Source organism: Xiphophorus couchianus, chromosome 3 (genome assembly GCF_001444195.1).
Source record: "Xiphophorus couchianus chromosome 3, X_couchianus-1.0, whole genome shotgun sequence".
Classification (NCBI taxonomy): domain Eukaryota; kingdom Metazoa; phylum Chordata; class Actinopteri; order Cyprinodontiformes; family Poeciliidae; genus Xiphophorus; species Xiphophorus couchianus.
The window spans coordinates 22,284,194-22,301,403 of NC_040230.1; the positions used below are offsets into that span (position 1 = coordinate 22,284,194).

General features: G+C 37.7%; 1 protein-coding gene across 1 annotated transcript in view; it reads right to left on the bottom strand.

The window, feature by feature from the left end:
- Positions 1–17,210, bottom strand: part of dnah5 (dynein, axonemal, heavy chain 5) — a 92,478-nt gene that overhangs the window by 44,825 nt on the left and 30,443 nt on the right. The window contains exons 37-52 of the mRNA XM_028012637.1: positions 17,004–17,160; positions 16,129–16,341; positions 15,740–15,964; positions 14,736–14,908; positions 13,032–13,102; positions 8,223–8,330; positions 7,921–8,108; positions 5,846–6,040; positions 5,461–5,595; positions 5,178–5,285; positions 4,554–4,707; positions 4,026–4,172; positions 3,502–3,743; positions 2,770–2,946; positions 1,093–1,297; positions 709–851 (exon numbers count right to left, since the gene is read on the bottom strand). Coding sequence (XP_027868438.1) covers positions 709–851; positions 1,093–1,297; positions 2,770–2,946; positions 3,502–3,743; positions 4,026–4,172; positions 4,554–4,707; positions 5,178–5,285; positions 5,461–5,595; positions 5,846–6,040; positions 7,921–8,108; positions 8,223–8,330; positions 13,032–13,102; positions 14,736–14,908; positions 15,740–15,964; positions 16,129–16,341; positions 17,004–17,160 — 2,641 coding nt within the window. The remainder of the gene's footprint in view (positions 1–708; positions 852–1,092; positions 1,298–2,769; positions 2,947–3,501; positions 3,744–4,025; positions 4,173–4,553; positions 4,708–5,177; positions 5,286–5,460; positions 5,596–5,845; positions 6,041–7,920; positions 8,109–8,222; positions 8,331–13,031; positions 13,103–14,735; positions 14,909–15,739; positions 15,965–16,128; positions 16,342–17,003; positions 17,161–17,210) is intronic.

The window sequence follows — 17,210 nt, forward strand, 5'->3', positions numbered from 1 at the left end:
CTTAGGACATTAGCATAAGCTCAATGTGCTCAGGAATAGATAAAAATATGCATTGGTTTGTAGAAATTTGATATTAAAATAAGGCTGAGTTCTAAAATTAAAGAGAAAAATTAATCTAATCCTGAGGTGTTTAGTTACAAACACACCCAGAGGGAAGAAAAACAACAATCCAAATGAAGAATTAATTGTTTCTAATAAAATCAAAGTTGATACATTTGTTGGCATCTCTGCTTTTAATATTTTATTTAGCTATCTATTGGCAACAGGGCAGGACGTAGTCCTCTTTTATGAAATATTGACATTATTGTATCATATAGAAAATTTCTATTTATCCAGTCTCTCTAGATGGTCCAGATTCTTGGCTTCACTGCACCCTCTTCTCTTCTTTAATATCTATTCAGTTTTCCCTCAACTGAATAAATGTAGTCAAATTTGTGATTTGATCTTTCCACACTTTTCAGAATAATTAAGCTTTTCTGTGACTCTACTTTAAGGTTTTCACACGTCTTCAGCAGGGGTGCCAATAAATGTGGTTCACACTGCTTGTGCTAAACATTTCTGCCCACAGTTGTCTCTTCATCTTGTATCACATCAAAAATAAACGGAAAAAAAACATATGCTGATGTATGAACAACCTACAGACAAAAAGATTGCATCTGATATTTCAGATTAGTCTTGAGGTGAAAGCTTGTTAATTTTCTTTTTTACCTTGCCCTGCTTTGCAATAGTCTGAATCAGGAAGTCTGTTCTAACATTGTCGACATTGGGGACCAAAATAGAGCTGTACTCTGGGGTGATTTCAGACGGATAAAAGTATTCCTCAACCCTGGTGTTCCAGTGGACCCAGTGACCTGGAAAGGCATACATTTTAAGAGAGAAATGATATGTGAAAATAAGCACTGAAAATGAGGGATATGTTTTAAATACATCTTCTAGACATGTAATTTTATCATATGGGACTGTAAGTTCTGATAACTTACATAAAAATAAAACAAAACAGAACATCAAACCTATTTTCTAACCTTTTAAAAAAATAACTGATTGTTTTTCGTGACATCTGATCCCAATATGTGTTTATACTTGTTTAATTACCTTCTGATGTGACATAGTAGTCAAACATGGTGTTGTCACTGGGTGAAGGAATGTCTGGCAAGTTTAAACAGATACTGTCATTTCCTCTGAGCCAGGCCTCCATCTTCCTTCTGTCCTCCAACTCAAGTAAAGCCCCGCAGCTCCACATGAGGGCAAAGATGTAAAGTCGCTCCAGGTGCTCCAAAGATAACTCACCACACTGTTCCTGAATAGTGAAAATGTTCTTGAAAAAATTTGCACAAGTGACTTTCACTTCAAAAAGGTTAAAATTGTAAAATAAAAAAATGAGGCCAAATATGTTGGTTTTGTCTGTATTTTTTACTCTTATGTTTTCTACAGTTTGTTGTGTTTTAAGCTACTTTTACCATGGATTTTATTCATTTGCTTGACTTATCAGTCTTATTCCAAATAGTTCCTAATATAAAGACATTAAGTACAGGAATGCTGGTTAACTCCCTATTTTAAAAAGGAAATACTGAAATATCCCTCGGTTTGTTTGCTTCATTTCATGTCAGTGGGAAATGAAGAAAACATTTGACTGTAAAAAATGTTAGCTTCATTTGCAAACATTTCACTGACTGTGAAAAGCTAAAAAGTGATAATGACTATTAAAAATTAAGGTACAATCATATCTCATTAATTGAGAAAAACATGGTAAGCAAATGGCAGAAGTACACTTCATGCACTGGTTAGTCATAGTGCTCTGCTTTATTGTTAAAATGAGTCCAAAACAAAAATGGAATGGAAAACAAGTTTAAAAAAAGCAAACAAGCCACTACCATCTGGTGATTGAACTACTGGAAAGCAATACAGAAATGGCACAGGTTTCTGTTTTAGTTTAGACAAAAATTGAGCCATTTATGTTAATCATTTGTGCTAAACGAAGTGGAAATCTATAATCTAGAGTGAAGAGTGCCCTCGGGATCATGGTTGGTAAACACGAGCCTAATGTTAATTTGATAATGATAAATCATTATCAAGTGTGCCATACTGGTTTTTATTAAGGAATTGTTACATTTTCTGACATTACTGCTCAATAAAAATCTAAACATGGGTTGTTAAGCATATGATTAATTTAAGGTTTGCTGAAAGATGGTCATCAAGGGCAAAAGGTAAATTCAAGCTAAGTGATTTCTCCAAGGATTTCCCCAAAACGAACGGATGGCAGAGAATCAACATTTTATAAGGTGAACTTAAGAAGCTTATCTGGTTTTCTGTTTTACACTTCTCTTCTGTTTTCTCTTACCAGTATAAAAAAAATTCTACCCACTATTCCTGCATGAAGATAAGTATGGTTTTCTTCACATTTTCCATTAGGTTTGTGTTAAAAACGTTTCATCTTAGTTTCATCACACTGGAACATTCAGTAATGAAGATGTTGTTTGTCTGAGTATTGCTACTTCTGTAGATATTTCATCATAGATTCTCAGATCTGTGGTTTGACATAATCTTCTCTCTCAAGTCCTCAGGCGGTTCTGTCCCACTTGTGGTTTATCTTTTTGTTCCTCAAAAAAGCTGAATTTCTTTCTTTTATTTTGCCTCCGACTGCTTGAAGATTATCTTTACTACAAGTAAAACATCTAAGTGGGGTTAGATGGTTTCTGTGACTTAGCTGTTAAACTTTAACAGAAATCAAAAGATATGTATATTGTTGTTATATTTTAAAATGTATATTACCTTTGGGGGAATAAGTCCCTGCAGCATGTTTATACATTGCATGATGACAAAGGCCTCCAACATTTCCATCTTGAACTCCAATGACTGCAAGCTAAAGCGGTATAGCTCAGAGAAGGAAGAAGAGAACAGCTTTCGCAGTACCGTTGCCTCCTGCGGAGAACGTTTCTTCAACCAACCCTGGTAGCAGTAAACACATAGATATGAATGGTTGACATTGTAGAAATATGAAAATTGTTATTCATATTACTTCAAAAATGTCAGTGTATACACTTTGGATGAATATGTCCTTAACTGTTTATACAGCTGTTGTCTGATTTTTTATTTTTGTGCCAAAATTTAAAAAGTGCAGCTCCAAAAGCTGCTTTGTATAAGCCAAGCATCACACTTTCTACACTCAGTCACGTTTTTAGGTAAATGCTCGCAACACTGGCCTGGAACCTGTTTGGACTTCAGAACTGCCTTAATTATTTGTGATATAGATTCTATAAAGAATCAGAAAACATTCTTGAGTGATTTTGATCTATATTAACATGACAGCAGCAAGCAGTTGCAGGACATTTGTTGACAGCATCTCCATGGTGTGAACTTAGTGTTGTAACATGTGGCTATTTGAGCTACAAATGCCTTTCTATCATCTTAAACCTCTGATATTTCTTATCTGAAATTCTACAGTCATTCAGTAGAAGGGGTTTAAGTTGCTTTAGAAAATACAATTCAAGATAAATAATTTACCTCCAGAATTGGACTCCAGCTGAGAACAGAGGAGCTCATGAACACCATGCCGTTACGTGACACGGTGGCTGGAGAAGCATTGTCAATGTTATGTGGCTCAAAAACCACCTTACAGTTGGGCGCCATTGGTATACGGTCTCCATTTGCCAATGTCAGAGTTTTGTTGTCGTCCAAAACAGAGTTTAAGTTTTCAATCCAAATGGCATCAACAGGTCCGTCTAGTACAATCCAAATGTGCTCTCCTATAAGACAAATATGTTCTTGTGTGAATACATAAATAACATGTTTCATCTATTCAAAAACAAAATATCCAAGGGGCCCCAAAACCCATGGGATATGGTGCACTACTCTGGTAAGTTCAGCCCTGCTGGTTAATTTAATTTATTTTAGGTTTTTCTTTTCTTGGACAATTTAATACACTACCAAAGGCTCTTAGGGTACAAGGAGCAACATGGTGTTGTGCTCCTCAACAGTTTCTGAACTTCAATAACGGAAATTAATTTTGCATGACAAACTTTTCTGACCTTTTTTTGCTCTCAAAGTTTTCCTCCAAAGTGTAGAAAAGATGCCATCAGTCCAGTCATTTGTGGCCACATCCAGTCTTCCAAACATCTGAGGCGCAGTGATGGCTTTGGGGTTCATACGCATTTCTCTGTGCGGTTGACCACACTCTGCACAAAGAACATGTTGACCAATTACTTTTCTGTAGTTATAAAGCACTGATGGTTTCCTACATGCTAAACTTTTAAGTAACTGTTTTTGAGCCCACAAGACACATGTGGGTCTCGATATAATTCAACTCATTCAGCACTTCAACATGGCAATTGATACTTCATGTTACATGAATAGTTTGGAAATTTAAAAAAAAAAAAAGGTTACATTAAAATATTAAGAAAAGTTAATATAAGCCATATTTTGGATACAACTGGATTAAGTGTGACATCAAAGAATGAAAAATGATGGCAGAAAAAAAGTGTACATAAGTGAAAATACAAAAAAACAGTCAAAAACCTTATCAGGAAACCAGTACAGTAGATGTTACAAAATCTAACCTGTCATGGCTTTCATCAGGGTATGTATACAAGTGGTTTTTCCAGCTCCGCTCGGTCCAAGGGCCATCATACCATGTCGAACTCTCTGGGTCTCAAACAGCTGAATAACCTTTAGCTTCCAGGGAGAATGGCAGATCAAACCTGCATCTTCGACCTGCAGGAGCAAAAAGTAATCAATAACTTAAACTGCATATAGATAACTTGTTTTAGATGATAGCATTATAATTTACTGTTGTATTCAAATTGCAAATTCACTGAGAAGTTTACATTTTTGCAGGAACAACACCAAATACTGTAGTCCATGAAAACATAAAAACGGGACATTTTATTGTATCTCTAAATGTTTTCCCCTGTACTTAGTTTTTGTGAAGAGACTAAGTTCCTTGACATATGGCACCATTAGTATCCTTTGGTTGCTGTAGTGTTTTGAAGCCCTTAAGATTGACATGGGAAGTACAGTTGTCTTACAATTCACTCAACCTCTTTATTTCTCTTGCCTTTAGTTTCCTTTTTCAATGTCTTATTTTACAATCTCCTTATTCCTTTAATACCTATCTCAACTCTTTCTTTTAACAATGTTACTTTTCAGTGCCTAGAGACAAAGTTGTTGCTTTGCCCTCCTACCTGTTTGTCAATGGCAGCTTCTAGGTCAGGGTAGCCCACTTTATCAAGCTTGATGCCAGGAAAAAGGTCTTCAATCAAGCTCAGAAATAGGGGCTCATCTTCATCAATCTTATTAAAAAAAACAACATAAAATCATACACATTTACTCAAATCAACAGCAACAAATATTTATGTTTTGTTCATGAAAAAACATTTTTTAAAGTTTTGTCCTCCAATGTTGTTCAAATAAAAAAATAACATATTTCAGCTACTAAAATATTTACTGTGTTCTTTCCAAACTGACCAGTTTGGAAAGGTTCATGTCTCTCAGAACCCTCATGACAATGGTGGACTCTGTGTCAGTGGGGTTCGCCCGCTTGGCTGCTCCCAGTGTGCGAAGGACTGACAGGATGTTACGTAGGCCGAAGTCATAGTGAACCTTAGCAATGACAAAAAACGGCTGTTATACAGAACAGATGTTAATTATAACCATGAATAATAATGCCTTCAAAATTTCAAACTTCGCATTTCAAAGTTTCTATATTCACTCAAGATCTTTTACCCTTCTTGGATCACATGTAAATGGCAACATATTATGAATTAGCCAAAGATAACCAATATTGACACATATGACAAATGTTATATGAAGTCTTTCATTCACCTTTGGCACGGCTTGTACAACGTTTTACCTGTTTCGAAAGCTGCTCTTCACACAATTTGTAAAGTGTGAAGAATTTGCGAGCCAACTCCATGTTGTCTATAAATCCACAACTGGCCAGTTTTACTCTAATAATGATCTGGCGGTCAGGAACCATCATGGCTACAGATCGGAAGTTGATTTTTAGGTTTTCTGGAAGCTCCTGGCGACCTGCATAACCTGGGTTCTAGTTATGCAGAACAAAAAGAAGCCATAATCCAAGAGTGAATAATGTCACATACATGGATATACAATTAAATATGTACATTTCAGATCTTAGTGGTAAAGACAACTAAAAAAATAATAACTGTATGGATATAGGAACAATACAAGCATCAACATGGGGAGCTTAATACTTATATATTGAATGACCTTCTGTGTACAGCAATGCATTTTGCCATTTACAAACAACCCTTCAAAATTATTGGACCCTTGGTAAAGATATTCAAAAAAATCTTCAAATAAACTAATCTTTCATTGCAATAGCATGTTCTCCCAATAAAAAAAGCCCAAAATTATTCTCTATTAGCAAATTGTTAAGCTTTTGCTTTTACCTCTTATTCTCCTCACTGTAGATGATACCAGGTAGTCACTGTTCCCAATATCTTAAACTTTTTAATTAATAACCTGACAAAGTTTGTTAAGGAGCAACTGTCTTATGACTTGCCTAAAACTGAATGGCATGTACTCTTCCCTTTCCCATTTTGAAGATATACTAAGAGAACTTTCCCTCAATGTCAGGTTCATAGTGTAAATCAAAAGCTCTTTAACAAAATTAAAGCATACATTCTAAAATGGTTCTGCTATAATTATGTTATAAGCTTTATTAGTGGTCCCACCTGCTGTGGTTTGTAACAATAGAAAAAATGTACTCGATAGAATGGATATGTGCCATTTTTCAGAGTGAACTTGAGTGACTGCAATAAATTTTGAAGTTACTTTGTAATTTTTTGGCACATATGTATCCAAACCACTAGTAAATGTGGAGAGCTCCATATATAACAACAATGTCTTCATCATAGAGCTTATGTAATCAAGGATGAAGTTAAAACTTTTGAATCTTGGAAATTCAGTTTCTTCTAGCTGGTGTTCTGGCTTTTATTCCCAAAGGACACATCTTAAAGCATCTTTTTTACATAACTTGTGTTTGATTATTGCACACCCCCGCACACACACACACATATAGAGCAAGAGAGAAAGAGCAAGGAAGATATACAATTATCTTTAACCACACTAATGCTGCTGTGTTTATCTAATAAGATGTATTGAGTCTGCAAAATGGTGGACTCTGTTGAAATGTGACAGAAGCTAAAACATATTTAATTCTACTCATTTCTCATTCAGTCCCTCAGTTTGTTATTGATTATATGATTTCAATTGAAGGCCATGCCTCCAGGGTGGAATAAAATTAGAATTTATGCTGTTAATTCAGCTTTTAAGTTAAGGAATTGTTTAATTCTGTCCAACCATGCAACAAGGGTTATATTTTCTTGCTTTACTTTTATTGCTTAAAAGTCTTCAGCCAGATCCATAAAACAAGGCTTGAATTTCAAATTTAATTTCTACACAGACTGTAGTTATGAGAATCAACTGAAAACATAGATCACAAAACATTCCTCATTTTGCGAGGGAAGTGTAAAATATATTCTAACTTCACATTCCCTCAAAAAATTAAAAGGTCAATTATTATGGAGAGTAAAATCCATGACAATTCTCTGGAAATGCTAACAATCAGAAGTTATGGCAGCAATTTATAGCATTATTATTTGGCTTCATGCCTTACTCTCTGTTCTTCCACAAAGAACCATAGCTTGCCTTAGGGAGAGAGTTCAGCAGAAAACATCTGCCTGGACTGCAAAACAGAGCAGGATCAATACCAAGCTGGACATTGATCAAATCAGACAGATTGAAAAGGACGAAAAAGTTAGGTTAGCAGACGGCTGAGTTTAAGTAAGCCAAAGCACTATAAAAAATGTAGTCACTGATCTTTTTGAGTTGACTTGCCAGATAACGCCTTGTTGAATTGAGTTACAATGGATTGCTAACGAGTATGATAGATTTACCTACCATGGTAAGAAAGATGCCAAACTCAGGATTCATGTCAACATTGTCTCCATCAGTGAAGACAAAGTTTTTGCGGCGCTCTTTTTTGCATGTAAGAACTATTGCAATCTGCTGGGCTGCCACCGACAGAACTGGGAGGTCAATGCGGTTAAATTCATCAAAGCATCCCCAAGAACCAGACTGAGCCAGACCTAGAAATAACACAGAGCTTAGTCATTCTATTATTATTATTATAAGTAATTTGTAAAAAATCAATCTGGAAACCTCTAACTATTACATGCATTATTCAGTTTTATAACATTCACCCTTGAATATTCTTCCCAAGCCTCTGAAATCCATCTGGTCAGAGCAATTGAAGACCACAACATATTTGCCCAGACAGCGACCCATGTCCTTTATGGTCTCCGTCTTACCTAATAAGAACAAAAAAAATAACTAACTTCCAAAAATGAAATACACTAGACGCAGGGATGTCAAACTCCAGTCCTCAAGGGTCAGTGCCCTGTAACTTTTAGATGTGCCTCTGCTGCACCACATCTGAAAAGAATAATTAGGTCAATAGCAAGGCTCTGGAGAACTGATCTACACAAGAAGGAGGTAATTAAGTCATTTCATTCCAGTGTTTTGTACTGGAATGTAAAAACATGTGCCACAGTTTTTACATGTGGTACATGTACAAACTGCAGGACACCTACCCTTGAGAACTAGAGTTTGACACCTGTACACTAAAGGGTTCACAAGTATTTATACCCCTTGACATGATTCACGTTTTGTGAACCTACCACCACAAATTTCAATGTATTTTATTGTTTTGTGTGCTCAACCAACTCAAAGTTGAGCAAAAGAGTGGCGATATTTTTACAAATCGTTTGCCTGAAAAGGTTTAATTTTAAAAAAACTGTAAAAAATGGCAAAAGAAAGCAGTTTTGTGTCATTTTTATGTCAAATTGTTGCAATGATTGTGTTCTATTGAAGACTATTGAATCTGTTCTCTATGTGCCTTAGTCTGACTGCATCGAGACCTCCCCTGCGGCCTGTGAAGGCTTTCTGTGTGAGGATTTGAGTTTTCTTTGTGTTTATTTTAGTTTTCTGTCTATTGAGTCTCTGTGTTGTCCTGTCTACCCTTGATTGTTCCCAGCTGTGTCTCGTTCCCTGATTACCCTCTGTGTATTTAATCCCTCCCATGTTCCTTGTTTCTCGTCGGGTCCTTGTCTAATCTGTCTTGCCGTCTAGTTTGTCAAGCCATCTTGCCTTTAGTCAAGTCTGTCGTCAGTATGGTTTTTTGATAGTAGCCAGTTGCTACCAGTTTTGAGCCTTAGCCTTCTGCTCATTCTGTGCTGCCTGGACTTTTGGATTATTTATGTACTATTCATCATTAAATCATCACTTCTATCATCTCAGCCTGGGTCCACAGCACCTTCCTCACATCTCTACTATGACAAATCATGACATTCTGCACTTTATTATATATATACACTGCTCAAAAAAATAAAGGGAACACTTAAACAACACAATATAACTCCAAGTAAATCAAACTTCTGTGAAATCAAACTGTCCACTTAGGAAGTAACACTGATTGACAATCAATTTCACCTGCTGTTATGCAAATGGAATAGACAACAGGTGGAAATTATTGGCAATTAGCAAGACACACTCAATAAAGGAGTGGTTCTGCAGTTGGGACCACAGACCACTTCTCAGTACCTATGCTGTCTGGCTGATGTTTTGGTCAGTTTTGAATGTTGGTGGTGCTTTCACACTCGTGGTAGCATGAGACGGACTCCACAACCCACACAAGTGGCTCAGGTAGCGCAGCTCATCCAGGATGGCACATCAATGTGAGCTGTGGCAAGAAGGTTTGCTGTGTCTGTCAGCGTAGTGTCCAGAGGCTGGAGGCGCTACCAGGAGACAGGCCAGTACACCAGGAGACGTGGAGGAGGCCGTAGGAGGGCAACAACCCAGCAGTAGGACCGCTACCTCCGCCTTTGTGCAAGAAGGAACAGGAGGAGCACGGCCAGAGCCCTGCAAAATGACCTCCAGCAGGCCACAAATGTGCATGTGTCTGCACAAACGGTTAGAAACCGACTCCATGAGGATGGTATGAGGGCCCGACGTCCACAGATGGGGGTTGTGCTCACAGCCCAACACCTTGCAGAACGCTTGGCATTTGCCAGAGAACACCAGGATTGGCAAATTCGCCACTGGCGCCTTGTGCTCTTCACAGATGAAAGCAGGTTCACACTGAGCACATGTAACAGACGTGACAGAGTATGGAGACGCCGTGGAAAGCGGTCTGCTGCCTGCTACATCCTTCAGCATGACCGGTTTGGCAGTGGGTCAGTAATGGTGTGGGGTGGCATTTCTTTGGAGGGTCGCACAGCCCTCCATGTGCTCACCAGAGGTAGCCTGACTGCCATTAGGTACCGAGATGAGATCCTCAGACCCCTTGTGAGACCATATGCTGGTGCGGTTGGCCCTGGGTTCCTCCTAATGCAGGACAATGCTAGACCTCATGTGGCTGGAGTGTGTCAGCAGTTCCTGCAAGATGAAGGCATTGAAGCTATGGACTGGCCAGCCCGTTCCCCAGACCTGAATCCGATTGAGCACATCTGGGACATCATGTCTCGCTCCATCCACCAACGTCACGTTGCACCACAGACTGTCCAGGAGTTGGCGGATGCTTTAGTCCAGGTCTGGGAGGAGATCCCTCAAGAGACCATCCGCCACCTCATCAGGAGCATGCCCAGGCGTTGTAGGGAGGTCATACAGGCACGTGGAGGCCACACACAATACTGAGCCTCATTTTGACTTGTTTTAAGGACATTACATTAAAGTTGGATCAGCGTGTAGTGTTATTTCACTTTAATTTTGTGTGTGGCTCCAAATCCAGGCCTCCATTGGTTAATACATTTGATTTCCATTGATGATTTTTGTGTGATTTTGTTGTCAGCACATTCAACTTTGTACAGAACAAAGTATTCAATGAGAATATTTCTTTCATTCAGATCTAGGATGTGTTATTTGAGTGTTCCCTTTATTTTTTTGAGCAGTGTATATATATATACAGAAGGTCTCCTCTATCAGAGCTCAAATCTCTCTTTTTGCTCACAATCCCTCAATCTCAGTTCCCTGCTCGTCTTCAACACGTTTGAGCTTGTGACAGCGCCCTCCCTACAAGTGATTGTTGGTCATTTCAAGCCCACACGGCCTCCGAACAATACTGTCCCTAACTGACTAATTAAAAAGGTTTTACTCACAATTGCAACTCTGATTCTTAAACTGGTAAATTAGTTTGCTGTAGCGCGTGGTCCCTAGGGATTTCAAATATGCAGCAATAGAGAAAGAAACAGCACTAAATCCTACAGCTCTTACTAACTACAGGCCTATCTCCAAATTATCTTTTCTTTTGAAAGTTTTTCAAACAATAGTGCAGTCAATTAAAGGGCTTTCTGAAGAGAATAATTAATTGTTTTAGAGATTTGCCCATCCTAGATTTAAATCTTTACACAGTACAGAATAAAAGTTTTTAATTACATATTTTCAACCACTGATCTCAGCAACTGTTGTTCTTATGATTTTAGGTCTGACAGCTGCATTTGATACAGTGGCTTATGGCATCTTACTCTTGCTTGGAGCAGGGGATGGGCATCAAGGACATAGCAGTACTTGGCAAAGCTTTTAACATCAGTCTCTGATCATGTATCCTGCTGTGATCCTCTATTGTGTGGTGTCCCACCAGGCTCAGCTCTAGGCAGCTCTTCTTCTTTTATTTTCTCCCACTTGCTTTTCACTTTTATGTAAATTACTACCAGATTTGTATGCCTTTAAAAAACAGGCAAATAGTCTGTGCACCCACTACATCATCACTGCATTGATGACATTCAAGCCCAGATGGCACCTCACCTTTTAAAATTCAATGAGAAAAAAGAAAAGAAAAAAAAAAAGCAGAATTGGTTTTTGGTAAACCCACTGAGACCCTCAACGTGATTCTTTAGCCCAGGATATTAAGCCGGTTGTCTCAAATCTTTAGACCCGAACTGGACCCCGATTATAAATTTGACAGACTACGGTTGTTGTAAAATCAAGCTTTTTCTAGTTGAGGCAGTTAGCTAAATGGGATAGTTTCACACATTCAGAGGCTGAAATATTTAAAAAAAAAATGTTTAAGACAGAGTTGTTAAACATCAGGTTTCAAGCCTTGTAGCTAATGTTCAATCAGAATTAGGGATGGGTTGTGACTGAGCCATTCTGCAACATGAATATGTTTTGATTTGAACCAATAAATTGTTGTTCTGGATTTATAGTTTCCGTTGTTGTTTTGCTTGAAGGTAAATAAAACGTCCACCCCAGTGTCAAGCTTTAAAAGTTTTTTCCAAGCATAGCCCTGTATTAGTTTACATCCAATTTAGCATGTCCACTGACATTTTTCTGTCAAGCAAGGCAATGGACATCTTCAGCACATCTTATGATTTTGTCTTCCAACAGATTTTCTTTCTTTGCCACTAATCTACAAAGGTTCAAAACATTGAGGTGCTATTTTACAACCTAATAACCTAACCATGTGTTAAAATTCTCCACAACTTTATTGCTGGATTGTCTACTAAGTACTTTTCGTGATGCAGTTTGTTTGCTCTGTTCTCCAAATAACCGCTGAAGTCTTCACAGAGGAAGGGGGGCTGGTGTCCATGTCCATTGGGCGGGAGGCGAGGTATACCCTGGACAGGTCACTAGTCCATCGCAATAATACAATGAATAGAATAGAAATACGTACATATGTATGTATACGTATGTCTGTGTGTATATTTTTTTTTAAGTGATTCACAGATTAGATGCATTTTGCTTTTTAACCTGTTGCAGCTCCACATTTAGGTATTTTATAGGGTTGGTACCCTCCATGGCTCAGAAATGGGTAAAATCTGACATTTTTGCAAGCTAGAGAAAATCTGAAACTATAAATTATCACAAGAGGTTAGTTACTTTTTTTCTATTTCTTCATATTTTATTAAACCTTCCTTAAGAATAATCAAGGACCTTCCTCACTGTTAACACTTTCTTCAGGCTAGATCTTTGTGTTTATCACAGTGTCTGTAACCATGCTGTTGTTTCAGTCTTACCTGTGCCTGCAGGACCAGCAGGAGCTCCACCCATGCTCATACCAAGAGCCTGAGCTAAGGTGATGTAACATCTGAGCAAAAATAGGCAAACACAAATATACAAGTATTAATTTTATCGGTAAAGGAAGCTTTTATGATTAAAAGATAATGCATACTTAAACACTGTTTTTTCTCTTCACTTTGGTTAAAATCACTCAAATAATGATCCTCCACAGGAATGCTAAATGTCAAACATTTGCCAAAAGATAATTACAATGGACTACAAATGATATCTAGAAATATATTTTGTACAACTGCATAAAACAGTTTTTGTTTTATTGTTTTGTTATCCAAACCTGTTTTCTCCAATTATAAATTTATCTTTATAAACCGAAGGAGTTGAAGGGAAAATCAAGAACAGGGAGATGTTAAAAAAATAAACAGTAGCTGTCACAATGAGTAAAACATCAGAGCAGAACACTAATGGGGGAAATGAATAAGATACTGGCCAAGCCAATAAAATAAAGTACCAGAAGAAAGAAAAGCATCAGAGCTGCTTTGGTGCTTCCAGCCAGGAGGCCCTAATGTCACTTCTTTGGAGAGCTACTGTTAGATGTCTGCTTGTAGTTCCCTCTATGCTGCTGTCCTTTCACATCTTTGTCTCATTGTCTTGTCTCATGTTTCTTTCTGCTTCTCCTTACATTTCTCTCTGACTGTCTTCTCTCCCGCTGTGCTTTTGGTAGTTAGTCTAGTGCTTGTTGGTGCATTACTGCCTCCCCTGCTATGTCTAATTGCTTTCCTCTCTCTCTCTGTCAGTCACCTTGTCTGTCAGTGACAGGGGTGGTGATCACAGTAAAAGAATGCCCAACAGTACCCTCTAATTCATTTCCCCGATTTTCTAATTTTTAAATGGTTCAACATTTAAAATGTTTAAATGGTTGCAAATATTACATCACTCTTAAAACATCTTGGTAGTTTGTTTATTTTCCCCTGATCTGTCCAAAATGATAAGTGCTTTTAGCACCACACCAAAAGTCAAATGTTTAAATTTCTGTCAACATCACTGATTGGCTGGCATATGCTATACAAATATGTTTGCACCCTGGACAAAGACAGGGTGCAAACATTGTAAAAAAAAACTCCAGATAAATTAATAACTTATTGGAGTGGAATAATCTCTCAATGAAAATTATAGAAAAATCTAACCTTTAATTTGAAAACAGTTATTCAGTGGAGGAAATATCTGTATATTTTAATCAAAACTCACTGGTGACACAAGTGATGGTACATCTTCTGTTAATACTTTGAACAATCCCCTTCAATCAAACAGCACCTCTCCAATACCCTTCCACAAGGTTGGAGCATGTAGTTGGAGCATATCTCTCCTAATTGTCCACATTCCTTTGTCCCCTCAAATTCTTTCTTGTCATCTTTTTACCCCCTAGTAACATGATAGAAGGTTGATTTTCTGAGTTAGCCACGAGATTCTGTCTTTATTCTTTTCTTTAACTTTTGTCTCAGTAATTGTTTTTCTGGGTTGTGCTGTCATTCACCCATCAAACGTGACATTTGATGTCTGCTATCGACTGACAGTATATGGATAAAAATAGATATTTTGCTTGCTTCCAACTATCTGATGACTTCGGTTTTAATTTTTAATAGTTTTGGCTGCATATCATATCTCTTAATACATTTGTGTGTGTCATTCCATTGGTGTACTTTTACCTGTCAGTCAAAGGTGTAATGACAAGCCTTTCTGTGCAACCCAGGAACTCATTCTGGTAAACAAAGCATACATCGGTGATGTTGATGATCATCTTGTCTGAATCCTCATTGAAGTAGAAACGACACTGCTTCAGCCACTCAAAGTCCGTGGGGCTTTTTACATGCAACCGGCACTGTGAGGGTAAGGAAAACGACAAAAAGACAAAGGGATCAGACATGAAATGATGGTGAAAAAGTCACAAAAAACTGTTTTAGACCTTCAGGCTTAAGGTAATGTGATGTGAGACTGGAGGAAAGGCAGGAAGCCTGAGACAGCCTTTTGAGAAATAAATGATAAAAATAAAAAGATTCAGGGCAAAGTTGTGTGAAAGTAAATCAGAGGTAGACGACAGGCAACAGTTGTACAGAATAATTTATTTATAATCTTTATTCGACCAGATTAAAGAACATTATCTGTGCTGCCTGGAAAGTGATTGGTCATTATACCATCACCATCCACATCAGCTCTTTGATGCTTCTTGGAATATGAGTTATGACAACATCTCCCTTTGCAATAAATGAAGTATTCTTTAAATGAATTGAATGAATAGAATTTAAGTGAGACACACAACAGGAATACATAAATTAGTTTCAATCAATAAAAGTAATAAAAGGAATTCTTAGTAAAAAAAAAAAAATCCATCATATCTTGTAAAACTGCAGTAATTTAACATGTCGTCAGTAATAATAGAAAGGCTGTCCTTTTTATGTGTTTTACCATTACCAAGAGCAATTAATAATGCTTTGGGGTATCTTGACAGAAACCTTTCTCTTTTATAGTTACATTTGGTAGACTGCCAACAGAGCCATTAGGAGTCCGAATAGACAATGTTCAAGTCAGTTCTGAAAAGTTGTGGATGTCTTCAGCAATCTGTTCTAATTACACACACAGTTGAGTGTACTTTATGGTCTGCCCTGTGAATGAACTGAGTTGACTTTGCTTTTATAAATCAATTATTACTCACCAGATCATCAAATATGTCCCTCTGGTGAACATGAATAGTTATGAGGGTCTCATATTTGGTCCTCTCTACAGCTTCCAGATCTCTTGTGGTCATGTCGATTAGTGTGTTGAGCAAATCCAAGAAAAGCTGGTTGGTTTTTGACATAATACGGCGATCATATCGGGCATTGGTAAGAGCCTCCTCCGCATCTCTTGTCCATATCATCTGGATACCAAGCAAGCCCACCTGCACCAAGAATATTATATTGTTAAAGAAATACAAGCATAGTTAAAAAGAAAAAAAAATCACCTTGATATTGTTACGTTTTATATATTTTATATAAATGTAAGGTTCTAGGGTGTGATTTTGGGGTTCAGCATTTATCTAAAAATTATAGTGTTTTAACTTACTTGAGCAGGGAAAGAATTTAAGAATTCAATAAGCTGGAAGCCAGAGTCCTGGATGGCCAGAGCAGCCTGTCGGATCACCAGGTGCAATGACCACTGGGATTCTTTCAGCAGAGCATTCAGCCACACTTCAACATTCCCTTCAGCCATGACAGGACGCTCCAGCTCCACAGTTTCCCCCTCACGCGATGATACAGCAAGAATCCGGTCATATATCTGAGACAGATAAATTACATTTAATAAAGACACAACTTGTTTTAATGCACAATTTCTCTTTATTCTATATAATCAATTTCTATAGAATTTGTGCATGCATTACACAAGCTGTTGTACTACTTGAGTTAGTTATGAAGAATGTAGTTGTTTTCTTAACACTATGCATACAAAAGCATGTATGCCTCTTTTTTCTGCATTTTTTTCTGTATAAAAGCCTTTATTTTTTTGAGGATTTATGTGACAGAGCAGCACTATCCAGTGTGACCGATAACCTTCAGAGGTCACATCATTACTAAACTGTAAAGAATCTATGTGAACACTAAGAAGACTGAGGAACACCCTGGACAGGGCAGGTGTAAAGATACAGAAAAGTTTAAACCAGGGTTATTTTTCAGGAAAGGCGCCTAGAATTGAGCCCTGTGGGACACCACACAGAGGAACACTTTGTCACCACGACTGATGTAAAAAATTTGCTCTGTCAAGTAGTACACACATCACTTTAGCGCTATAAGACTCCAAAGTTTTTGTTCCTCCAGTCCGACTGCAAAGCTACGTATCTGTTATATAAACTACGACAGTGTTGTGTAACAGTTGTCTGCTAGAGAGAGTATAATAAAACAAAACATTCATACATGGTGCCATTATGAAACCATTTAAATCACCTTGTCATGGAAGCATACAGTTTTGATGTTGTCAAAGACATTGAGAAGATGAGCCTGGATAGTGTGGGAGTCAGAGGCTTGGCCCAGAATCTCCAGCAAGGCAGGGTCAGAGACGAAGAAAAAACGCGGAAAAAGCAGTCGCTTCTTCTCCAAATAACTGTAACAACAATCCAGTTAATAAAATCACCTCCATTTTTTAACCACTCT